General features: G+C 40.2%; 1 protein-coding gene across 1 annotated transcript; it reads right to left on the reverse strand.

Annotated features, from left to right (window-relative positions):
- Positions 1-716: 716 nt before the first annotated feature.
- On the reverse strand, positions 717-27,288 carry LOC146311754 (heparan sulfate glucosamine 3-O-sulfotransferase 6). Its single transcript, XM_084741184.1, has 2 exons — positions 26,023-27,288; positions 717-1,985 (listed from the first exon to the last, which is right to left on the reverse strand). Exons 1-2 carry the CDS (start codon positions 26,478-26,480, stop codon positions 1,367-1,369), a joined length of 1,077 nt encoding a protein of 358 aa, XP_084597310.1. The 5' UTR covers positions 26,481-27,288; the 3' UTR covers positions 717-1,366.

Raw genomic sequence — 27,288 nt, forward strand, 5'->3', positions numbered from 1 at the left:
GGCTGTATGAGGTACTCATCATCATACCTACTGTAGATGTTGGTTAGCTTGCCCCCAGAGAGAGAGGAGCACCAGAAGAGAAGCTAAGCAATGATCTGCTGAGCACAGGCCAAGAACAAAATGTATTTTAGCTACCTAAAAAAAGTCTTCCTAAAAGAATCTATATCATTTTAAATGTATATTATATTTAGAATATGTTCACCACTTTACTTTGTTAGCAGAGAGCCTTTTCTAATAAGAAACTGCTGCCAAATGCTCTAGGTGAGATCAGTAATTTTACCTCACAGAACACAAGAGTTGCAGATCTACCGCTGCCTGTATCTGTTAGTTAGGTAATGTTATTGTGTGACTTATGTGAAATGGTAGATCAACATCTCCAGTGTACTGAGAGGTAAAATTACATATTTTACCTATGGAGTTTGGCTGGCTTGACAATATTTAGCTTCTATATTGACGATTCCCTGTCAGAAAGCGCTGTGTGACAGCGAAGTGAAGTGGTAAAACTATTAACTGAGATTTTTTTTTCTAAGTGGCTTTAATATCTTTTGTTTCTGACCTTGTCCACTTGTCGCACTTCCATGCTGGTGCCCCTAACTGCTCCAAACTACGGTTCAGCCATCTACTGTAGGTGATACACTTACACAACGCTATGTGTCTCATACAGCCCCACATTATATAATCCAAATTATCCTTTGAAGTGATCCTGAATGAATAATTAATTGCATTTATTTTGATTGTACCATTGTGCATATTCCCAAACCCTTTGCTTCTTCCTTCACTGTCTGTGTCATTTCTTTAGCAGGGCTCCCGTGTCTCAACACAATATGTCATTTGGTTTATCGTAGCTTTGCCAGGCTGTCAAGACTTGTTACTCATTTGCCATTTGGTTTAACTTTAGGCACATCTCTTTGCAGTGTTGGCGTCTTTCTGGTGTTATTTTCAATTTAGAGGTCGTGCTGTTAAGTGTTTTAGACAGCAATGAGAGCTTAGCATACCTCTGGCACTTGGGGCGCCAAGTGCTAGAAGTTCCAGTTTAAAGCAAATAAGTGGTATGCTGCAATGTGGCTTGCACTCGTCACACTGCAGCAGCATGAGCCACAACCAGCGCTTCTCCCAAGTGTTTGTTTAGCATGGCTTGCTAAAGTGGCTCAGGGGATTGAAGCTCGCACAAACTTTTTTAGCATGGCTGTTGTAAATCTAGAAGAAGGCAGGTGTTTTCATAGCCTAGGAAATGAAGAAAAAGGCCTGTTTGCACAGTAAAAGCTTTGGTAACACACAGTTCTTTCAAGATATCCCTGTCTGGTTTTGGTAGTTGGCTTAACAAGAGCGCTACTAAGAGTTTTTAAGAGCTTTCATGAGTAGCTGTTCAGTCCCAGCCAAAGTTGTGGCCGGTCATTTGGTAAAACTTGAGATTGAAGGGTCTGTAGAAGTCTCTGAGCCTGAGCAGGACCTCGGAGGGGATCTGGGGATGGGGCCTGCCCTTTGACTTCCCCAGGCAGCGCGGCCTGCTGCTCCCCTCGGGCTTCTTTAGGCAGGGGAAGCCTTTGGTCTGGTTGAAGTAGAAGTGCTTGTCTGTCACCACGCGTTTGAGTCCCAGGAAGTCCTGGACGCGTCCCATCTCGCCTGCGGGGTCCGTCACAAGGCGCTCGCCGCTGACGAAGAGGAGGCGTGAGAGTGGGAAGAAGCGCAGCCAGTTCTCTAGGTGCTTGGCGTAGATGCCGATGCGCACGGCGCTCCAGGACGTGTCGATGAGGCCTGTGGTGGCGTTGCGGAAGGCCAGGTTCTGGAAGGACGGGAGCCCGGGAGATTTAGACAGAGTCTGAGTGTAATCAGAAACAGCCCGCGTCACAGGGTCCCGCACCACCACAATGAGCTTGGTGTGGCGGCTCATGGAGAAAACCCGACGAGGTGCTTCTTTGGTGATAAAGTAACTGGGAGTCTTCTCCATGGTGATCTGACCCTCCAGAGTACGTGGCATTAGGTTCCTGCATCAAAGAGAAAAAGAAAGAGATGATTATTAATAAAACTGTTCTCTAAACATCGCATGAGCATCTGCTGGAGGAAACGCCAACATACAAAAATATCATCTATATATTGGGAACAAATTAATACATTCCCACGATTTTCTCATAACTCACATACATTCCTTTGAAGATGCCTCACTTGCCTTGAAGGCTTTTTGATTTTGCTTTGTAATTAGTGGGCTAAATCTGTGATTAGAGGGAGATAAACATGACATTAGCTGCTGGCAGTGACGGAGTGACCATGTCAGCGCAGACTGGGAGGAAGTCTATGAGTGGCTACTGTAGGAAAACCGCAAGGCTATATTAACCTCAGGAAAGTAATTTCCTCTCATCCGCTGCCTCCTCTTAAACAGGCTCATAACAGCCTGGACTCTCCCTCAGCTGCCGTCCCAAAGGACTGAAGTAAAAGCCACATTACTGCCATACCACTGGTATTTGTAGTTCTTCAGCAGGGTCGGAAAGGTTATTGGCAATGCTACTATATTTTTCAGTTATTTAATTGTTTTCTCCTGTTGTGTGTACTGCAAGCTAATCCTCATATAACAGTGCTGGGCAAGTTAATTGAAAATGTAATCAATTACTTGTTACATTTAACTACTAACACTACTTTCCTAATAACTCAGGAGCAAAAGTAATAAAAGTTAGATACATTATTTGAGCTTTCATTACTCAGCCCAGCTGCCTCTGAAGTGCCTTTAAACATCTCCAAACCCTCAACACCCATCATGTATTCTGAATTTAAAATGTCTGGGAAAGAAATCCAGATATTAAGGTTTAACAAGCAGCCAGCCATGTTTGACCATCATTAGCTACCTTAATGTTAGCGCCAATAACTGCACAGAGCTTTCTAGAAGCTCTCACAATGAAACTGTGGGTTTCACACACACCCTCCAACCCTGAACAAAACCAGGTGATTCCCCAGTGTCTGCTTAACAGTGTCTAAAAATAGCTAGCAAAAAACACCTAAATGACTTACAAAGGGGCTTGTTTCTACTGTTTTGGCTCCTGTACTAAACTAGCAGGCTAATGGAGCACTGGCTAGTATATTGAATTTATGACTACAATCTATTAACATGGTACTGGAAAAAGTTATCATATTGCTACATAATAGGAAAAATACAGGAGTTTTATTTATTCATGTTCATTAGACTTATCATTTCTAGTATGTTATTTTCAAAACACTTCAGAACTTATTTAATAATATTTAACTTTATGTGTTTTGACTTGAAATGATGAGTTGAATAAACGTACTATACAGAGTTCATTGCATTCATTAAATTAAGTTTCTTAAGAAAAATGATCAGCATATTGGTGGACGTACCAGTATGCACTGTTTGAGAGTCGAACGTGTTTTATCAGAAAATTGTATTTTTTTGGAATCATTATGAAATTACTTCAACTTGTCTTTTGAAATTCAGTCAACTTAAAATGTACAGATGGAAAAACAGCAGGTAACAGTAGAAGTTACACTACACAAAAGAACAGATAGAATTATTCTAGTATATTACAGTAGGATCTATAGTTTTCTATAGTTGAATTGTTAATAAAATATTGTATTTCCTGAGTTAATAGGCCTTTTCAACCACAGTAAGCCATGACAGGGTGACTATCGGCCACAGCACCCGGCCTCTGAAACTCAAACAGCTAAATAAAATTCAGCCATCATTAATTTTATTATTTGTGCTTTTCCTACTGTAACATATCAAAACGTCTACAATAAAAAAAGGTCTATTGCTGACATCTGGGAAAATTGTTAAAAATAAGCCAGGCAGGGCAAGCAACATAAGCTGTCAGACCATCAGAATGCTTTTAGACAAATGTCTGGGTTAGCCAAACCTAGAAAAGAAAAAGACTTTTACCTCAGAATAAAGTGGTTACGATAATCTGGCGAAACATTTGGCTTATTTACAACCTGTCTGATTGTCTGACCACTTTGCCCCATCAGATTTTGTTACAGCAGTATTGCCATGCTCCCACATGTCATGAATTATCTTGGTGAGTACACTGTTATCATTACTGATAGAAATGAGGGGCAAAGTTACAAAAATAAGACTCCAAGTTGTAAAACACTGGAATTATCCTTCATTTTATTGAATAATTTGGCTACAGCAATCTTATTAGTAATGCTTACAAAAAACAGGCAAAAGTCCAAAGGTATCCTGTAACAAACAGGTTAGTTGAGTATCGTCTTATTGTAGCCATGTGTTTGCATTCAATCCTGGTTGTTGCCTTTGGCCCTCTGATTGTTATTATCATCAGTGGTTGAGGTATTCTAGGCACACTTTGCCCTCTTCCGCGTGATCTTTACCCCTACTTAGATGACTCAGAGGCTGAGAAGACGTAGTAGCGCCTCAAAAAGTTCAACAAACCCTGACCAAAGCCCGCGTTTGACTGAGAGTCCTCGTAACGTGCCAGAGCAGATTGTATATAAAACGCGGGAAATGGGAGGGAAAGGAAAACCTATTTGTCTCATGTCCTTTATTTCATTCAAATGCTACTGTAACGCTAAAATGGAATTTAATAACCTCCGTTGTGAAAAAATATCCTGCCAATTTTCCTCTCTTAAAAAAAAATAACAAAAAAATAACAGCTTTTGTTGAGTTTAAAGAGGAGGTTCAGATCTCAGGCTCAGTTCGTGTTATAGAAATCTAAGCAGAGAGGAATGCCAGTGTTGCAACTGTGAAAGATCCCTCCGCTAATTTCCATGCTTCCCCCCTCCTCCCTCCTCAGCAGGCATGTGGTGATGGTTGGGTCGGAGTCTTCGTGGTTGGTCTGTAAGTGAAGGGCTTATGGGGCTCTCAGCTCTGATGGTGTGTGGTGATGGAGCCGACTCCATGTTCCTCTCTCTGTGATCCAACACACACAGCCGGCTCCAAGTCCGGCATGTCCCCTGGCATGGAGCTACGAGAGTAACACCAAATACACAACTTATGGTATTCATAAGAAACCTCTGAGCTGTATTACAGGGCCGGGGCTAAACAAAGCGGAGAAAATACAGCAAATACCAAAGGGAGAAAAGTTTACAGAAACAATACTGTTTCTAAGGCTAGTCTCAACATTGGGATGTATTACACTGAGCATTTCAGGCCAAAACGTAAGCTACAACCTATCCATCTGAAGCCAAGTGTCTGAGACGGGCTTATTTCTGGTTACCACATGACGTTAGCGGCAGTATAGTTTTTATGAAGCTCGATTCCAGAAAAAAAAAGAAGCTAAATTTCTCATTTGGATCCAAGGACAGTTTAACAACTCTGGCATTGAGAGGAAATTCCACCCTCGGATATTGTTGCACTCACTTGTCGTCAATCGGCGAGGTTATTTTGTGGTAATTGCAAGCTGCTTTGGTTCATCTACTTCTCCGAAAAACCTGCCTTGTTTACCTGTGTTTCCCACATTTCACAGACAGACAATCAACAACCTCCAGAGGAACGTGCCACAACAGTATTTAAGTATTTCCAGAGCAGAAAAGGGGAGAGTTGCATCCTTTAATCAACATATTTTTGGCTGCGCTGCCTCAATATAACTGTCAGTGGAGTCGACTTCTTTTACGATGAATTTCTCCCAGTATGGCTCTCGAGCATTAGTGCAAAACAGTGGCTGCAGAAATAATCGCTCTACCCTAAAGGGACTAAAACTTGACGGTTACTGTTACTGTTATGATCAAACACACTGTAAAAAAATGTTTTAACTTGACTAACTAAGTCGTCCGTTATGAAATTTTAAGTTGCATGAATTTATAAGCACAAGTTGAGGTAATTTTGTAATGATTCAAAACAAATAAATGTTTCCAGTTAAATAAACTTGATTTGATTCAGTTGTACTTGAGAAAACATGTTTAGTAAGCTTAAGATATTAAGTAGAACCAACAACCCTTCAATCACACTGATGAACATTACAAGCTAATTTGCTTTCACTTTACAGTTTTTAGTTTCAAGAGTCAGTTCTTCATGTGAACTCACAGCTGCTGCTGTGGAAGCTACTTTGTTCAATATGTGAAACTGCTCCCATACATGTATTAAATTCAATACTAACCATCTTCAACCTGTAAAAAATTAGGTTCTCAGGATAGTTTTACCTGTCACACAATGCATGCTGGGAAGTCTGCTAATATGCTGATCATGTTTCTTCAAAAACTTAATTCAGTGAGCTGATTGAACTCTGTGCAGTACATTCATTTAACTCATCATTTCAAGTCAAAAGTTTTCAAGTAAGAAGAACTCAAGTTTATACACTGTAAAAACAAAAAAGGCAAACAGGTTCACAGCTCAAAGTGCACAATTTTTTAACTACAAATTTCTGGGGCTTTCTAAAACTTTAAGATTCAAGTTTATACAAATTATTAAAAAAGATTACAAGCTGGCAAATTTTTTTTTTTTTTTTTTAAAACGCAAGAGTTTGAATTTGATATAAGACTCAAAAATCTAGTGAAGGCAGCTGGCTTAAATTCATGAGTTTTCTGTTTTCAAAAACAGTTTTCCTTTTTTACAGTGCAAATTCTTAAGGACGCTGAAAATAAATACTGAATATTTAAAGTCTTTAACTTATATATGTATACACACACACAGACACACACACACACACGTGTCAAGTTAATGAGAAAAGATTAGTTGATTCTACTAAATTATATGCTTTTTTTCTAACAGTGTGTAGTTGTTGGAACTCTGGGAAAACCTAGATTAGATTCATTTACATTTTTTTATTGAAAGGGATACAAAGAAAACCACACCACCTAACAAAAATATGCAAGATGCAGGATAACACGCAAGATATTTTTAGCATTTTTTTGTATTTTTCTGTGGTTGCAGACAGCAACATCCAGAGCCTACATCCAGATGTGAAAGCAAAAACAAAGTGAGGTGCCAGTGTGTTTGCACCGCTTGGCATTTTGTGAGAGTGTCTATAGCACACATCAGTTTAATGGAAGCCGTGGTGTTCCACTCGAGGACTGAGTGGGGCTTCCATTGACATCGTGTTTACATTTCGGACCACTAGCCTGTAATCACAGACCGGCCTGGCTACAACAAAAAGCACAAGAGGAGGCCACACAGTGGTGGAGGACTGGGAGGAGGGTGTGCGGAGAAACGACAGAAGAAGAGGAGCAAAGGAGAAGAAGATTAATAAGAAATGGGGGTATGAGAGGTAACAGCACAGATGGAGAGAAGAAAAACTCAAAGAGGGTACAAAATCTTCTCATTAACCTGGAATCACTGTTCAGAAGCGTCTAATCTTTTTTCTCTCATGAAGATAAAAACACTGTTTGTTCTTTTTATCTGATATCAGTGGCTGAGAGCCTCTGTGTGGTTTCCAACAAGAGTTTAGGAAAAACCTAGCGACCTAATGTTTGTTTTCATCACACCTTTACCGCTAGCATCTGGAGCAGGAATGCGGCCAGGGTTTGAAAGTACGCAGATGTGCGTTTATCTGTGCATACAAAAGTGTCCAGACGCTCACATTTAGCTGTGCTCCGTGTGGGTGGGCTGAGCTTTATTAGGGCCTGTTTAAAGGACTGCAGGCTAATAGGCTACTGTTTATGACAAGGATATGAGGACACATGAGTGAGCTGTGTACACGGACCTGCGTCAGGCTCTTAACAATTTTTCAACAGGAGACGAGCAGGGCCAACATCATGCGGAGGTAGTAGACAGATTATTTGAATGGCATTTTCCATTTCTGTCCTACGAGCCAAAGTTGAGGTAACCACATATTTGGTCAAAACTGAGTTAACACCAGAATCTTTTGACATTTTTATGACATAGAAAATGAATATGCCATAGAAATGTAACATTTCCATGAAGACGCTATGCAGAATTTAGAGTTACTACAAAATGGAGCTACATTAAAATGCAAGCCAAACCGCACTCTGCACTCTGGCTTGGTAAACTAGGCCCACCGACCAATTACTGCACACTGCACCACAGAGAGACAGCTATATCAAAGAGTATAGAAGCAATGTCAATGTAAGGTCTTTGGCTATATCATAAAAGCTAGCGACTGGTGAGTTAGCTAGAGCTAACTTTAGAAAATATCAACTTTGATGAACTGACTTCTTGGTGATCACACAAATAAATAATGCTGTCACTTAATCCAATCACTATTAAGAAAAAAAAAACCAGCTCAATTTTAGCATAACTTGCCTAATTTAGCAGATTCTACTTCTTGGAATTGAATTTATACTATTTGATCTGGTTTTGACACAGTACTACTCCTCTCAGCTGCTTTTTAAAGTTTGAAAACATGACCCCGGTGATGACATGAGGGTTATCTCAGCTCCAGCTTGTAGACTGCACATTGTAAATGGAAAGAAAGCCTGCGTTACAAACTGGGGGCATGGAGCAAGAAGTTTACATGTTAAGTTCTATGAAAAATGCTATTGCATTGCATCGTGGGAAATCTAGGATAATGTGGTTTAAGAGTCTGACACACACTAGAGAACAAAAGTTAAAATATTTCGTTCTCAGTTGATAAATTGCTGTGTGTCAACTTTAAATCACATGTATTAAGTGGTGACGATTGAATAAATGCTGTATTACAAACAGTAGACAGACAGCAGAACAGAAATACACTTGATCACTTTGAACTATTCAGTACAAATGATCAAAAAAGTTCATTCTCTTAAAGAAACTAGTTCAAAAGAAGAAAAGATAATAAAAGACATAGTTTGGTGACATTGTGAAGTAGCATGGGATCATGGGACAAAATGCATAACATAGGTCTAGTGTTTTTTTTTAGAAATTTTCATGTGGAAATGTTGCACATTTACAGCTTTAATTTTGGGGTAAAACATGCTGAGGAAGCATCATCTGTTTTGCAGAATGAAAACCCCTTTCTTCTCCTCTAACTTTACTGTTTCTGTAGTTACTGCTTTATGACTTTAAAGGGCAAATTTCTGCCTTGAATGAAGGGTTTCACCCACTGAAGTGCTTATCAAATGAGACTGTGTGTATATTTTAGAGTAAAAAGAGCACCTGCAGGCACAGTAAACACAGCGGCTATTATCGCTTCTTTAGTGGGAAGCACAGTCATTTCATTTTTGTTTGTACACCACCCATCTCTTTCTTTCCGTGCTTTCTACTATGACATACACTCACACTGGTAAACACAACGCACACACATACACACACACGCTTAACATCTGAACATGGCTTCCACAGGATGGATCCACATCTGGGAGCAATGAAGTCGTCAGTGTGTGTGTGTGTGTGTGTGTGTGTGTGTGTGTGTTTCTGTGTGTGTGTGTGTGGCGGAGATGAGGGAAGTGTTTCTGGGTTAGGAAGTTTCCCTCTGGTCCCGGGGTTCGGAGCTCTGAAAGCTGTGATCCATACCGGCTCTGCTGGGCCAGGGGCCAGACCCCCGGACCCCGTTAATCCCCACCAGCCTGCGCTGCACGGAAACGGACTCTTCCACCCCGAAGGTCAGAGGCAGATGGTTGTGATTCAGAGGGCGAGACCACCAGGGATCACGGAGGATCATGTAATGCAACATGTCATCATGTGCAGATTTCTCTCTTCGTACATGCTACGTCTCCCCCTCTTTTCCTCCGTTTCTCTTTCACTCACCTCTTCTAGTTTTTCCACTTTTCTCCATCTCCCTCTCACGACTTCAAAGCCTCCACTTGGCCTCTGCTGTATCCCTCACAGTGAGACTGTTATGAATACATTTGACGTGTGTGAAGGAATTTTAAAACACATTGACATCCTCGACCACTACAGAGGGACATATGAAGACAGATACAGTGAGCCTGGCCTGTGTGTGTTCAGAGATCTGTAAAAGCTGCTGCGTGGAGGGAGAGGTTTGTCATTACTGACGCCAAATACAGGGCTGAGCAGCTTCTGTGGGCTGATTAGAAGTCAGCGGGGACTGTAAGCAACTCAATAAAAGGGAGGTAAAGTACTACTTCTCTTTGTGTCTGTTGGAGTCAGGCCACTGCATTAGTTGGATGGCCAATATTTAGCCTTTTGTTAAATGTATCCATTGCTAGAAAACTTCCTTCTTGGACGTTTTCTTATTTTTTCAGGTATTCAAATTTCAGGTTATCAGGCTGCCAAAAGGAGATTTTAAGCCTAAAGTGATTAATGAGAAGGAATTGCACCTGGATTTTTCGTCTAAATGCATTTTCAGAGGCTTTTTCTGAAAAAAAAAAAAAAAAAAAAAAATCAAGGGGAAACACTTTACTTCTAAGTTTTAGGAATGAAAAGAGTCAACTTCATCAGGATCTCTGCAGTGTTCACAAAATTAAATTTCAGACTTTTAAAGACATTTTTCATGGTCTAAAAAGAAGAGAAAACAAGAAGGGACAATAAGGTTTGAATTAAAGGAATAGGTCAGATTATTTGTTGAATGTGGTGTACCGCTACAGTGGATGAAGGCTGGCACAGCCCCAGTTTGGAGAAGCAGAGAGGAATACCAGCACGGAAACTATGCAAAGTACTGCTGTGGGTCAGGGGTCAGGAGCAAAATGTATTTTAGTCACTTCAAAAAGCTCCACCTAAAAGTTGAAGTGTACGCTACATTTTGAATTTCTTCTGATGGGAAACCACCCTTACATAAGCCAAATATCGTTCTCTCCAAACCAACAAGATTCCAAAGGTGAAATTAATAATTTTACAATGTGGAACACTAAAGTTTCTGGTCTACTGCTGCCTCAATCTGTTAGCTAGTTTGTGTTATTATGTGACTTTGATAAATCTGAACTATTCTTTTAAAACACAGAAGACACACAATACCACAAACAAACTAACAGATTGAGGCAGTGGTAGACCAACAACTCCAGCGTTCTGAGATGTAAAATGGCTGATTTTGGCTGTGGAATTTGGTTGGTTTGGAGAGAGCAATATTTGGTTTTACAATGGCTGTTTCACAATGTTGTACAATGGCTGTTTCCTATTAGAAAAGGCTGTTTGATGCCAAAGAAAAGCAGTGAATTATTCTAAATATAGTGTACACTTACATTGATATAAATTTTGTTTGGTGGACTGTTTTTTAAGTGACCCTGTCCATGCTGGTGCTCCTCTGCTTCCCCAACCAACTGTAGATAAGGCACTGACTACTGATAAGTACCTCATACACACCCACTTCAAATAATGAGGACAATCTCTTTAATTCATTAAGTATATACATTTGTTTACATTTTTATTAGGACTTGTGCTTAGCAATAATTCTTATTAATCTAATTAATATGACCTGGACCCAGATAAACAGCAAAAAATGGCAGAATAGAAGAATAGTCTTTTTTATTTCCTTCAAAGGCCTTTTTGAAGGAAACAAATTTTGAAGGAATCAAAAATTGACACCTTTCAAGACTTTCTCAAGAACCTCAGATAGCTTGTTCTGATCCCGAGTATTGGCACAAGATATTATCCATCAGCCCCTTACACAATGTCTGTATTACATAATAAACCCATATTGCGCGCACCTCATGTTACTGTATCTCACTTCAGCGTGTGTGTGGCGGGCTATTACACACTCTGAAGGTTACCGTCTGGCTGACGCACCAGGGTGGTGAGGAGTATTTTTACCGAGGAGGTTTGCATCACTGGGGTAGGTCGGTAGGAAAGAGCTGAAGAATGTGTCTAGCTGAGGGGAAAAATAGAGGCGTAACAGTTAATAGAGTCATCATCACAGGGCCTGGGAGCGGTGGGTAAATCAGAAGTGGTCAGTCAGAGTTTCCTCTGAGAAACCAGTGCAGCCGTAATGACAGAGGAAGATCTATGTGTGTCTGTATGTGTGCTTTTGTGTGTAAATGTATGTGTGAATTTGAGCAAAGACGCTAATCCTTCCACACCACATGAATCTTTAGCATTAGCTTGCAACACAGTAATGATATGCCTCAAAGGAACACTTAAACATTTTGGGAAATACACTTTTTCTGTTTGGCAACAATAAGATGAGAAGATCTATACCGCTCTCATGATGGAGCTGATAGCTTAGCTTAGCATAAAGTCTGGAAAAAGCTAGCCTGGATAGGTGACATTACATCTAATTAGTGTAACAAACACCCGTGTAAAAATGACAATTTTCCATTTATAGGGAGTGATGTCTGGCACATGAGCCCCATAAAAAAATGAGATATGAAGTGTTATAGTAATAACAAACTTTTAGAGGTGTTGGTAGATGGATTTAATTACTTCTGAACAGAGCAAAGTTAGCTGTTTCCAATGTTTCTTGTTTTTGTGCTAAGCCAACTGGCCGCTGGGTGAGGTATTGATCCTTTTATTTAACACAAGAGGGCAAATAAGCTAATTTTCCCAACAATGCTAAGTGCACCCAGGGTGGAATAGCCAACGTGGCTATTTACACCTGGGTTTATATAGCCAAATAGCCAATGTAATAACTAAGTAGTTTTGTTTCCCAAACTGTGTATGAAAACAAACAGACAAACAAACAAACAAACTGAGAATGAACGCTGAAAAAACCCAATACACCAATATTAATGTAATTAATTAAAAAGTAACTCCTGGGTCCATGTAATTCAAACCCCCTCTCTCAGACAACCTCCACCTTACAGAGTCTTTGTTGCTATTTATAGATAAATTAGGGTGGGTAAATAGCCAAGTAGTTGCCATGTGACTATTTTCACCTGGGCATAAATAGGCACTGATTTTTAATTAACAGGAAAATAACACAAACAAGAATAAAAACCCTGTAACCAACACAGTTAAAAGGGTTCAGCCACCAAATTAATGGGAGGGAAGACGCAACAGGCTGGACACACTGAGCAAGTGACAAGTTATCTCTAAAATGACCGGAGGAAGAAAACAAGAAGTGAAAATAAAGAACAGGAAGAAAGGATGCAGTGATTTTATCTCTCTGATGGCGTAACAACCTGTAATGACCTGACATGCAGCCTGTGCTGTGTGTTTGGATGTTTATGTATGAGTTTACAGTATGTGTCCATATGTGTGAGTGGAAGTAAATGAGTGTATGTGTGTGTGCGTGTTACTGCTGATTGCTCCCACCCCTCCTGACTTATCAAATGGGAAAATCTGCAGCCGTGTTCCTGCCGGGCCCACAGTGGCCTACTTGTGTGGCTTTATCTCCGAGCTGCCAGGGGCCTCGGGGCCCCACCCTGCCTTCATCCGATCTCCCGAACACAGGATGGAGGGAGGGCCGGATGGATAGATGGAGTAGATCCTGACCCGTGTGATGTCATGATGTCCTCGCCACAGTTACATAATTGGACTGTTAGTAGGATGTTGTGATGAGGTGGGAATGTGTGTGGGCTGAGTTCAGTTAAAGATATACCGTGTAACATTTACACATTAAAATGTCAAAAAACTCCAGACATATGTTATATATTTTGTTGAGCTCTGTTTCTACATTATCTCACATGTTTCTAATAATGTTCAAAACCAAAAAATACACAATTTATTCAAGGTAACACTGCATTTCCTGCACACAAGTCTAACCCTAACGTGAATAAAACTTTAATACATTGTATATTACCTTGTCTGTGCACACGATTTCTGCCTGAGTAATGTCTAATAGATTTTGGTAGTTGTTTAAGAGTGAAGACAACAACTCCCATGATGCCACCCTACATTACAGCATCATCAGACTACTTCTTTTGTTCTTCCTTTAATCTGAAAGAACTTGTATACTATGAGTTTAACTTGTCATTTAAATGTAAAAATTTGAACATAAAAATGGAAAAAAAATCTTTTACATGAAATGAGCACATTCAAGCTGAAACAAGTAGTCAGTTACTCTGTTAGCTGACTAACAGAAAATTGGATGGAACACTTTTGAAAATCGACTGATTGTGTAACGTCTTGACTCCACTGGTTACGTCACGTCTGTGACTGCGTCTGTTTGAGTCATCCACCACACGGCTGCATGATCAACCAGCAGCGGTTTACCAGCGCAGCATTCTGTCCACCTGATCTGGTCATTTTTTGTTGATTTGGTCATTTTTCCTTGATTTTTATGCCTCTACCATAATTAAGGTCATGGTCAGCACAGGGTCTTTTATTTTGAAAATTGTTTGGGTTCTCTACGCCATTTCTGTGCCTGATTTCCTGCCCTGCTCGATCTGCTCGATGCAGAATAACATTGCATCTGTCACAAATAGATCAGGCAGGTACTCTCTGCGAAGCAAAGTAGAGATTCACTTCTGGGACGTGGTGCGGTGCTTCTGGTGGAATCACAAGCATCGGCCTGAATGGCCACAAATAGCTCTGTCAGCAGCGGCGCAGCAGTAGCGCAGCCACAATGTGACGCAGCTGTGGCCAGTGGAATCAAGCTGTAAGTCAGTAGCAAAAATGCCAAGATTTACATGATTTTCTCTTTATTGACTTATTTATTTTGTTATATTAAACTGACATTTTATGAACCAAACAATTAACAAAAAAAAATCACAAAAATAATAAATGCCATCAATAAAAGGTACTGTAAAGCAACAATAAATGAGTATTCTGACTTTGTCACACTACAGAAACATGTTATTAATCACCAAGCCAGTTATCTGGTACATCTAAAATGTCTTATTCAGGTTTTTATGGTTACACCACAAAAACATTCTTACCATAATCCCACAAATATTCTCTCAAAATTAATTAAAACCAGAAATTTTAGACTAGGTCCTCAAAAGGGGCATGAATGGAACTAATTTGTAAGTTTATTTTCAATTTTTAATCCTTTTAAATTTAACAGAACCATAGGGATATAAAAAAATAGTATCACATTATGTGCTTAACAAATATACATATATATATATACAAATATATCACATAAATGAGAAGTATCAAAACAGGGAATATCCTGAGGTAGCCTATAGTGCAAAGGAATTACTTCATGCTCTCCAAAATACATTCTAAGTATTTCCTTATATATATCAAAGTATTACATTATATATTATATTAGCCATATTTCATAATTCACTCTGCTATATAGTTGTTTTATGACATTATATTGCTCTGATAGATAGATTCAGTTCAGTGAGTCCAGTTAAATATTAAACAGGAGGCAACCTGTACAGACTTTAATGTTTACTCTGCTCTCTGAGTCTGCAGCGGCGACACACAAAACAACCACGTTTTCACTAATTAAACAGCTTTTCTAAATGAGTGCACACACATGTGCACTCACACACCTCAGAAACACTGTAATCGACTCAATATGGACTTTTGCTCGTCTGGCAACTCCCCAGGTCCCGACCAATAAGAACACTCGATACTGTCCGATCCTGAAAACCCACTTCCGAGCAGTCTCAGCCTGCCACTCCTTGTGGTTTCTCAGCTCATTGTTAGCAGCGTCTTAAGCTGAAAAACGGAAATCACTGCTGGCAGAGGCACGGCTTTTACAACTGGAAGCAGTCCGTTCAGCGGTCTGCTATTAGTGCCATCTATCAGGCTCATCAGAGTGGACTCAGCCGGCTCTGGCTACGTTTACACACACACACATCAAACATGCAGGACGCGGCAGAGTTTGGATGGACATGAAGCGGGAGCTGGTGTTGGTTTCCAGATTTCCTCCAATCACAGCGTCATGTTTGATGTTTTGCTTGTCCTCAAATTCAGCTCTAGGTCTCGCTGCCAGAGTTTCAGGCATAATTAATCTCATTTCCTCTCAAAACCAGCACAGACATCACCGACAATTAACCAGTTCCCCTAAGTTGGTTAAGTCAGAGCGATGGGAGTTTTCTAAGAGGATTTTATAGCAGACAAAGAAAGGTGTGTTTCTCTGTGTGATTCTCATGACCTCCACCCCCCAAAACCAGGCAGTCAGACATTAAACAGAGGTAGACACCAGTGAGACATCCACTGCCACACACACACACACACACACACGCACGCACAAACACAGTCACTAATTACCTGCCTCTCCAGACAGACCACTGATGGTTAACTGGGTGGGTTTAAGTCTGTGTTCTGTCTATCAAAACCAAACAGCCGTATGAATTAATGCGTCTGACAAAAATAATAAAGTAATTCCTATTTTTAGTAGCTAGATTTCCATTCTAATGTATTGTGAATTTTAACTGAATTTCTAGAAAATCTGCAAAAGAAAATACAAGTCAATGCTTGTTTCCCTCCACGACTGCTGTGATTATTAGGAGTTGGTTCATCGGGTGCAATTACAGAGGAAGAGGGTACAACGAGATGACATGAGCGCCAGTCGCACCTCAGTGAGTCTTCACTCCACACAAATCTGATGTTTTAGTCTGCTGCTATTTTGTTTTCTGTCTCTCGAGGCTTCAGTGGATGTTTGCGTCACATACATCAAGATTTTCTCTTCATTAGTCCTGTTTCTGTTGCACTTTATCACACTTTGCTTTTATCGATACATCAACTTTTCCACTTCAGCAAAGCATAAAAACTCCTTTTTTATATTTCTCATTTGCAACTTTTCCACTCAGCATTTTTTTTTTGCATAATGCATAATCATGTAGATCCCTGAAAAAGCTTTAAACAATGACAATAGGGGTTAGACACGCCCCTTAATATTTTCTCAGGCATTTTATTTAGGCTACAATTTCCTTCTTGTCTCTTTAATACAAAATTCATTCCTTGTGTCACGCTCCCTCTACTCGAGCTCAGCATGGAGACATTTTGTTGAAACAGAGTACTTTCTTACACTGAGGGAACTTCAGCTTTAGGAGGGGATGCCTTCATGGACAATATGGACATACAGTGATCATGTACAGTATGAGCATGGAAGTGTTGTTTAAGACAGAAAGAAAAAAAATGCGAGCCTTTCCTTTAAATACTCTTGTGTTGTTTAGTCAAGAATATTTCATTTCTTATATGATGATCATTAATTTGAAAAGTCACTATAGTAAAAAAAATAGAGTATAAAGTACATGAGTGGCATAAAAAAAAAACCTGCTCAGCACTTTTTTGCAAATGTTCTAAACTATGCAATCTGATGACTGTACAACAATTGTTATGTCAGAAATTTTCTTTTATTTTCTATTCCTCTTTCACTTCCTCTGTTTCTTATATTAGTAAGCTTTTGTCACATGCAGAGCGTGTATATATTTTTTCAATTCTTTACTCATTTGCTTATCACTTTAATTTAAAACACAATGAAGATGAAGCAAAGCAGAGAGAGAAGAAAGAGGAGAGTTTCAGAGGAAACAAAGGCAAATGAGGTAAAGAGAAGAAGGTGGAGGAAGCAGGAAGATGATTCTGTTGTGGTCCATTAAACACTGCAGCTCATCAGTCATCCTGATCTCTGTCTGTTTAACAAGGAAAGGCAGACGTTATGAGTTTGTGGCTGAAGAAAACAGTAATAGCACATCTTGAGTCTTTTAATGGGCTCAGTCTGACAGTCTGGAATTAAAAACCAGAGAACTGAAATTAAAAATCAGTCACAGTGGTGCAAACTTTCTCTTTTTAGTGTTTCCCCAGCGATCCCAACCTCGTGCATCTCTCACCAGTCATCTGATGCCATTATTTCTGATTGGATCTGACACTCCATGCAGGGAGGGGAAAGGTCAACCAATGATAAGCTGTCAAAATATTGATGACGAAGTCGGATCAGACCTTTTTTCTCACCTAGTAGAAATCCATATCTATCCTGCACCAATTTATCAAGTCATGTTTGATTATATCCTCACAGTTTTCCAGCTCGATTTACATATTGTATTAATTCTGACAAAAATCCCTTTACATGTAAATAGCAGCATGTGTCATGTTATGTTTATTAGTCCTGACAGACACGGCAGATAAATGCGGCTCACGGTCATGGATACAACCGACTAGTTTTTCCTTCCTACTCCGATGCAGCTTCAAATACTCGCAGAGCATTGAACCCTGTCTTCTGCACAAAGCCTTCTTTCTTCCAGCAAGATCTATACATTTCCTATTTCTTCAAATTCTTCCGTGAAAGCCGCTCTTTCCCCCAAAACCCCTCTGTCAGTCTGAAAAACACTCTACGATGTGCAGCTTCCAAGAATGTGAGCAGAGGAATTCAGCCAGAGAATCCCCTGTGATTGGTAGAAGAGCCTAAAAGGAAATAACACCTGGACATTCCTGTCTAGGTAGAACACATCCAGCACTGAATCATACAACATGATTCTGTGAGACTACACGCTTAGAAATAAGGGTTCCAAAAAGGTTCTTCCTGAATGCTGAGGTTCTATTAAGAACCATTTCTACAGAACCCTTTTTCTTTTTTAAGAAAGGTGTCCTCTAGAAGCCCATTCTGGAAGAAAGTTCAACACGGGTTCTTTGTACCATAATAATAAAAGAGTTCTCGGTAGAACCCCCCGGGTGGGTTCTAGATAAAACTTTTGGAATACAGAGGGTTCTAATTAGAACCCCCGGTTGGATTCTAGATCAAAGATTCTCAGTAGAAGCCCCTGATTGAATCAATGAAATCCTTGCAGAACTCTCTGGGTTCTCTCAAGGGTTCTTTGTACCAGAATATAAAAGGGTTCTTGGTAGAACCCTTGAGTGGGTTCTAGATAAAACCCGGGGAATACAAAAGGGTTCTTGGTAGAATGCCCTCGGTGAGTTCTAGATAAAACCCTTGGAATATAAAAGGGTTCTCAGGAGAGACGCCCTGGGTGGTTTCTGGATGAAAGGTTTTTGGTAGAACCCCCTGTGTTAGCACACTTAGAAGGTGGAAAGATTCTCGATAGAACCCCCAGAGAGATTCTGGGTGGAACCATTACATCACAGAAGAGCTCTCCTTAAGAGGAAAGAATCCTTGGAGATAGAGTTCTTCAAAATGTTTGAAGAGCTTCTTTGTTAAAGGTTCTTTGCACCATAAAATAAAACGGTCCTTGACAGAACCCCCTGCGTCGGTTCTGGGGGGGTTCTGAGTGGATAGTTTCACAGATGGTTCTAGGTATAACTCTTTATGTAGGGCTCTAGGTAGAACTCTCTGAAAGTGGAACCTTTATAAAAGGTTCTACCAGAAACCAGAAAGTGTTCTCCTAAGGGGGTAAGCCAAAGAACGCTATATGTTTCTAGTTAGCAGCTTTATTTCTCAGACTGAATGAGACAAAGGACGGAGTCGATAAGGACAGAGATTTAGAGTCAGAGAAGAAGAAAACATCGACTCAAGTCTAACAGCGAGGACTCGTCCTGTGGCTTTACATTACACAGTTTGAGTGACCCGAACGAGCCAATAAATCGTCTGCAGCAACACCCGGACTGTGGGGTGTAAATGTCAGCGCTGGAACGGAGTAACAGCTCCTTGTCAACAAGATTGAATATTCAGAAGTTAATTCATTTCTGCTGCAACAGCGTGATAAAGGCAGGGAGAGAAAGATCAATAGAAAGAACCTATTTTAGGTGATCGATATTGGGAAATGACATTTATATCTGCTGGATATTTATAGTGTCAAGAAAAGACAGAGAGACACTTGAGAGGACCTGGGGGAGTGGACGGACTTCAGGTAGAGCTGTGTGCAGTCAGCAGTGTGAATGAATCTGAGCTCGCACACACACACACACACACACACACACACGCACACACACACACACGCTCACTCACTCACTTTGCACACCATGGCTGTCTAAACCCTCATTCTGCACCACCAAACCACAGAATCGTTTCCAGTAGATGGCAAAGCCAAGGCTTTTCCACATATAAGCATTTTTTCTAAAACAATTTGCCAAATGCTTCCTTTAAGGATGTCCATGTGTTTTACTTGGTTAGCAGCTGAAGACAGAGGCCAAGGCTCTCCCCGAGCTCAAAGACACAGACAGCACTTTGAAATGAAGAGCTCTGTCAGAGAATAAATGTTTAACTGATACTTTCCAGCCCGGTTTCACATGATGTTCTTGGCTCCACATACAACGGTTCTGTTTCAAATTGATATATGTGAATCACTGGGTACTTAACGTGAAATTACGCTAAATTAATAATATTTTCATGACCATATGATATGTGAAGGAAGGGAACAGGCAAAAGGGCAGAAAGTGAAGAAAGAAATGAAAGTAGTCTGTCTATTGATTATTCATCATAAGCTACTGAGTAACATACGGAGACAAGTCAATGTCGAGACATGTAAATCAATACCTAACACATTATTACACTAAATTAATATTTTCAGAACTACGTGTGAAGTGAAGGAAAGGGAAGGAAAGGAAGAGACAAGAGGAGCGGAACCCCACAGCCCCTTCAAGAACCCCTTCATCAACAACACCTGTCATGTTCCAAATATGTTCCTGTGAAAGGATCATAACTTAGATATTATTCAAGATTATTAATTATATAATGCGGATATTGTTAGCCTACAGTTTTGTTTCCACAAAGCTGAAGTGTTAATGTTTCATTCAGTTTAATTTGCATTCATGCTATCACTTGGAGTGGCAAAGTTGGAACTTTTAACTACTCATCAATTATTTTTAGCAAACTATTTCAACCATTTATGCATTACTTTTAGTTAACTATTAGTTAGCTATTTAATTAACTGCTTTAACAATTTATCCATTACTTTTAGTCACCTATTTTAGTTATTTATCCATTACTTTTATGTGACTATTTTAACAATTTATACTTTTAGCAAACCGTTTCAATCATTTATCCATTACTTCTAGCTTACAATTTTAACAATTTATTCATTTATGCTTAGCTACCATTTTAACCATTTATCCATTACTTTTTGCGAGCTATTTCAACAATTTATCCATTGGCCTGTACTTTTTGCTAATTATTTTTTAAAGGATAATGCTTAAAGTTTGCTTGCTAAGTAGTTTTCATGCACTTTTAATCACAGTATGTGGTTTCAGGACTGAGACTCCTGTTGGCACGTCAACATTATTTGTCTGTGCCTTCCAAAACGGTTACTGTAGGAAAACATGTGAGGGAAACATCGTGCTTTGGGTTGAAATTAAATTTCTTCTAAGGTTACGTGACCGTCGTTGTCAAGGTTACAGTAAAGACCACGTGGTTAATGTTGAGGAATGGATGTTGTTAAGGTTAAAAGACACCAAACTTGACTGTTAAAAGCCAATGACAAAGTCCGACGTTCTGTAGAGCCATCCGGTCTACTCCGCTTTCATCCCTCTGTGGACTTTACAGCTCTTTAATAACGTGGTTTACTCCCGACAGACCAGGGTCATAACACCTACAGCCGCTGGAGGGGTAGAACTCACATGAAGGTAGGACAGTCTCTGTGTTATAGTCAAGACTCAAGATGTGGATATTTTTTTTTTAAATCAAATCTTAAGTTTTGTTTTTTCAAATAAATTGAGCTTAACCACGATTTCTGCACGTACCCCCTGGCAACTGCAGAAATACTCCCTGCGGTGCTCTTTGTTGGGAAACACTGGACTATAGGGTGAACATGCTTTGAACATTTACATCTGTATATAAAAATAAAAGGTCCCAGTAACTCTTATTGCTTGTCTGTGCGCCAGTGAACTAAACAGCCCCTGGGTGCAATAATCTTCCCCTATAGCACTAAAGGTTGAGGTGTAGCGGGAACACTGACTGACTATGAGGTGAGGGGGCGGCTGGTTGGGGCTGTTGACTAATGCTTCATAAGGCCTTGTTTAACTGCAACCGGGGGCCTAATCCCTCTCAGCCACTCCGCACGTCCCTGGGCTGTCCACGTTAATGCCTGACCTGTCATTACACCGGTCCAATTCAAACAGTGTTGACACGAGCTGTCAGCGGATTAGGACAGAGCAAAAACACACGTTTCATTATTCCTTCAAAAGAGAAAAGACGAGGAAGAGAAAAACAGAGGTGAATACGTCATGTCTGTGTTAAGAGTTTACAAGGTAAGGTCAGTCTCCAACAACAGACAGCAGTAAAAGGAGCGTGTAAAGGTCGCTGGTCTCCTCACCTTTAACCCTTTCGAGTCTTCTGGTCTGCTTTGTCACCGTTTAGAAAACTACAGACCCTCAAGTGTGTTACTTCAGCTCAAAATGCATTTCATCTAAAGTTTAGGTTTCACCCTCAAACGCAGGTTAATTACTTTGAGTAAATCTAGTGCGGAAAGTTTTGACGTTAACACTAACATTTTGCTTTTTATTGCCTAGCAATGTGCAGAAATATACTTTAAAGCAACAAATTATTTTTATCACCACAGAGTAGATCATATGCTATCCAGTTTAAAGCGAGCACCATGCTGGTTTTCCACCAGGTTATGCTGCCAAAGTTTAACTAAACTGAACTTTGGCCCAGACATGCTGACCTCCACAAAGTGCATCTAGTGGGATACTGGCATTAAGAGGATTTTACTGACCAGAAGATGGTAGAGGAGTTCATTTTGTCCATCTCTGAATTGACAGAGTTACTACTGTCTGATCCTATCTGGGCTTGAGCAAAAAAAAAAAAAAAAAAACATAGTGGAAAATAGAAAATATTTCCTAAGATATTTGTTTAGATTCTGATGTATTATATAGCATCATTTGTTTGATTTCCTGCTGATTATTTCCTGCTCTGGTGAGTTTGATCTGAAACCATATGTCTCACACCTGATACAACAATACTGATGTTTCCAGTCTCACTCTTAATCTTAAGCCCTTCTGTTCCCTAAGTATCCCCTTACATCTGCTGAGAATAAGACAGTAATGACAAAAAAAAAAAGTGAAAAGAAGGACATACATTGCTTTTTTGGAGTAAAAAAAATTGCATTCAAAAAGCAGCTTTTTATGGCTTAAATAATGGCATAAATATTAAGATTGGAGATGGTTTGTGTATCATTTTATACACATTTCCCTAAATTTCCCTGAGACAACAGGCCCATTAGACCTGGAACAATCAAAGTGTAGATTTCAGGTGGGACACAGGGGACATGCCCCCCCCCTTAATATTAAGAACATATATTTTTGTCTCCACCAATCACACAATCTGCCATTGAACGGAAAGAAAAAGGAGCAACTATGTAAAGTTGATGAGGACATTTGTTTGTCTCAAAAAGTTGGACTTTACATATAGGCTATAAATTCATAAACTAGAGTTAAATAATAATGTTAGAAATTATTATTTGAAAGCGATACAGAATAGCTGAGAGGAGAGTCTTACTGTATTATATTCCATTATATTTTCGATGGTCACCTGGTGTCTGAATTTTGTGTTTTCCTTTTGATATATAAAAAGACATTTCCACCATACGTAAACCTTCCCCCTTTGACTTTTTCTTATATCTTTGAGTTTATGGACTGACTGGTTGGACAAAACGAGGAATATGAGGATGTCAGTTTGGTTTCTGGGAAATTATGATGGGCATTGAAAAGACAAAACCATTAATTGACAAAGTAATCAGCAGATTAATTAATAATTGTTAGTTAAAAACCCTTAACGCCTTAACATAATAATAAAAATGTAGTGCTCTTTATGTAAGGTTTTATTTTTAAAGAGTGTAGCAGGTCGCATGACCACAGCTGAATTAAGAGGACACCTGTGGCTTTATGTGTCAAAAACAAAACAGTTGCAGAGGAAATACTTGTGACCCCTGATTAACCACATTCTGCACAGTCTAAGAGGTTCACACAGTTATTCTGTACTGTGAAACTTTTTATTTTCTTTTAGTTTTCACAGTGTCTGCTGATGAAAGTGAGATAAAATAAAACCTTGAAGACATAATGTGTTTTTTTCTGAGCATTTTCACATCTACACTAGGAGAACAGCTATTTTACTGCTTGGAAAAAAAAACCTAACATGTCTGTGTTGAAACTATTTCAGGGGAATTTCAGTTTTAAACGTTTAAGTTAAAGTTTCTCAGCAGGCTGCTGTTCACGTCACCCACAACTGCCTCATCATCACACATGTATTTTGATGCTGAGGCTTGTCTGTTAGCAGGAAAACCCCAGCCCGTTCCTCTTCCTGACAACTCGCTAAGTAACAAGAAAGCAAACCAGCACTTACGTATGTGCACACACAGACACACACGCAGGCACACACACGCTTTGATCTGTGATGTCACTTAGTGCCGTTCCACCTGAGCCTCACAGTGAACTGATCATTACCCGGCTGTATTGATCTCTCTCTGTCTCTTCCTCCAGCCCAACATTTTGTCTTCTACACCTCCACGTCCTCCTCTCTCATCTGCTTGTCTCTTCATCAAACTGTCATTTACTCCCCTGATGTTTTTTTCCTCGTTCTTCCTCTGTAATGGTTTTCCTCTGACCCTCCCTCTCTGTTTCTTTTTCTCTCACCTTTGTGCTATCAGACACAAAAACATTCTTTTACTTGCAAAAAATGTTTTCAGCTATTTTATATATGCACTTAAACATGTACATTTTCATTTCTAAACAAGATATCGTTCTTTTTCTGTATGCTGCTATCCTTTAAAATTCCCATTTGTCTGGTTAAAATGAAAATGAGGCTGTTATGACTAAAGAAATATCGCTGTCCACCTTCAAAAGCCCATTTTGGCTGATCCTCAAGCAAACACAGGACTACCTGATGGAGGGGTCATCCACACTACCACCATCCACAACCACAGCCCATCCTCCCTCTGTGATCAGGGTGGTGGTGAGGCCCTCAGGGGACCAACACAGGACACTTAGAGGAGCAGCTTGTCAGCTCAATAAACAGCAATTTATTGGCAGGGGACTGAATACATTGCCATCTTCAGAAGCTATCAGCAGAGCCTCTTATTGGTGCTGAGAGATATTAATGAAGAGAGGAGACGGACGGTTCACAGCAGCATGAGATGACACACACTTTCTGAGGACTAATAAGTGGAGAGTGCATTTGCATTAGCTGTGTTTTTGTCACATCGTGGTCTGTCACTAATATTTCATTATGTGTTGTAATAAGGGACCTATAAACTACAGGATAATAAAGGATTGTGTGCATCTGGCTCTTGAGGACAGCGTATGAAAACACTTTTGGTTCCAGATTTGGAAAAACAGGCAAGAAAAAAAAGTCCTTGATGCACATTTAGCAGTAAAAAGAAAACTTAAAAACTGAATTCAAAATCCTTCCAAAGTATCAGTGTGATGCCTGTTTTTAAACACTTCCAGTTTCCAAAGAAACAAAACGAGTTCTTCAGATTTCACTTCGTGAACATCTGACTGAGTGATCAAACACAATCCACATCATCAGACTGGTCGGACAAGATCCACTTCACACGCTTAGTATGCATCTGTTGAAGATAAAACAAATGTCCTGCATATTTACACGCAATGTAGAGTCATATAGAGAGGATTCAGGGACTTTTTGGGGCCAGTTGTGGTTTATTTGCCCTGCGTGACCTGATTTTACTACTGCACATTAACACTACCACTGACGCAAACCTGTCACAGGATTAACAGGATTGAATTAGAGCCGTGGAGTTTGCATGTATACTGTATATACATTAGATCTTAACTGATATTACCAGGCCAGTATAGATCTATCACAGATATATTGGTCTTTATCAGTATTGGCAGATATGTTGTTCAATATGTGCCTGTATAAAAACTGTTTTATCTACAGAACATAATCCAGATTGTTTTTATTTATTAGTGTTTCTTGTGTAATTGATACTTTTTCTTAATTCAGGTTTAATATAAACATATATTTTGCTCTATTTGTGTTGCATGTTTATTCACATATTCTATATACACACATGTGAAATTACACTGAAACAGTATTTTTAATAATTATAAATAAGCATAAAAAAGACACAAACAAAATTCTGTTTAAATCTAAAGCAACAACCACAACAAAAAAACAACAAAAAGGTCAGACATATGACCGACATATCTCTCTGGCTCTACTTTTATTTTAGTTCTAGTTCTAGTTTTAGTTGTTTTATTTTAATTAATTCATCTTAAATTCGTTCCTCCTCTTATATTATGTATAATTTGTGGCCTTCGACGAACCAGGTTAAAGATAAAAAAGGGTTCTGCACGTTTACACAGAGCTTGAAGAAGAAAAATCAAGTCTAGAGCTCAGACTTAATCTTAAACTAACAAACATGTTCCTCCAGTGACAGTGAGCAGCTACAACTTCCAATCAGGCGTCTGTGACTTCTGCCCTGAACTTTGACCCGAACAGTTCATTACTATTCTGGCCCTTTCCCCCGTCTGATGACTGTAGGAATGTATGATTATTTTAAGTAAATACTTAATAAAAAGTCTTTAAGTAAAGAAACGCTTCTTACCTGTACCACTCCAGGCCTTTATCGTAGAAGCGGTCGAAGAAGTGCGGCTCTGAGCCGACGGCTCTAACGTCAGGATGGATGCGCAGGAACTCCAGCAGCGCCCTGGTTCCACCTTTCTTCACCCCGATGATGATGGCCTGAGGAAACTTCTTGCTGCCGAAGTTGTTGGCTATAGAGATGCTGTTATTCTGTGCGTCGCTGCTCGACAAGTCCGACAGCTGCTCCCGGACAAACGACACCTGAGACGCGTTGGACGCATCGTGTCCATCATTTAAGATGATTTTATTCTGAAAGTTGCTCTGCTGGTCGTACACGGGCCTGGGCAGGGAGTCACAGTATCCGTTGAGGCAGTAGAAGAGGTAAGTGAAGAGGATGATCATGGTAAAGAAGACGGACAGCTTGGACTGCACCTTCAGGTGTCCAAAGTTGAACGCAGCTCTCCATTTACTACATCCCATGAGTCGCGCTCCTGAGCATGAGGACACAACGCAGGAAACATGACATACCAGAGGACTTCATAGTATGGTTTTTTAAAGTTACTCGAACTGAAAGGGATTTAAAAAACCGCCGCGCTCCTGCCGCGGCGGCAAGTGGCGCAGAACTTGCCCTGCGCGCGTCAGAAAGCTCCACATGATCCTCCGCTTATCTCTCTCGCCCTTTGCCTCTCTTCAGCTCGTCGAAGCATCAGAAGAAAACTCGTAATTTGTTCAGTGACTAGAGCAAAGTCCCAGCGAGGCTCCGCTGAGCGCTGGCTGTGTGAATGTATGTCCCGCAGCGCTTTGCTGTGCCTCCTGTGCGCTCCCGCGGCTCCTTTGGCAGCAGCGGCTCTGTAGGAAACCCTCAACACCGCTCTGCGTGTGACTGCCAAGTCCACGCCCTGCTCATCAAACACACGCCCCCTCCACCCTCAGTCCGGGCGACACTAAAATAACAGCGAAAAATAATTAATAGGCGGATTGCAGCCTCTCCAAAACTCTCATGTCAGATTATTTTGAAAGCAATCTGAGAGAAATATAGTCGTTAGTTTAATTGTATTTAATGCACTGGAAGAGGAGGGACATATTTGGACTGTGATGAAGAGGGGATATTAGTTTTTGATTGCAGACTGAGGATGCAATTTCCCCTCATTTCCCCTTTAAATCACTACATCCACTCTGAAGCCTTGTGCGCATTTGGAGCTCCGGCTCGTTTCTTGCCCAAACTGTTCGCTGAGGACGGACGGGGCTAGTGGCCACCTGCTGTCTGCTCGCCCTCCTGACCACACAC

Source organism: Lutjanus erythropterus, chromosome 17 (genome assembly GCF_056507025.1).
Source record: "Lutjanus erythropterus isolate fLutEry1 chromosome 17, fLutEry1.hap2, whole genome shotgun sequence".
In the NCBI taxonomy this organism is placed as follows: Eukaryota; Metazoa; Chordata; class Actinopteri; order Lutjaniformes; family Lutjanidae; genus Lutjanus; species Lutjanus erythropterus.

Excerpts from the sequence above, each read along its gene's own strand:
- LOC146311754 (XM_084741184.1), bottom strand. The coding sequence starts at position 26,480 with ATGGGATGTAGTAAATGGAGAGCTGCGTTCAACTTTGGACACCTGAAG. Across the intron at positions 1,986-26,022 it reads AAAGGCCTGGAGTGGTACAG|GAACCTAATGCCACGTACTC; the intron begins GTAAGAAGCGTT and ends TCTTTGATGCAG.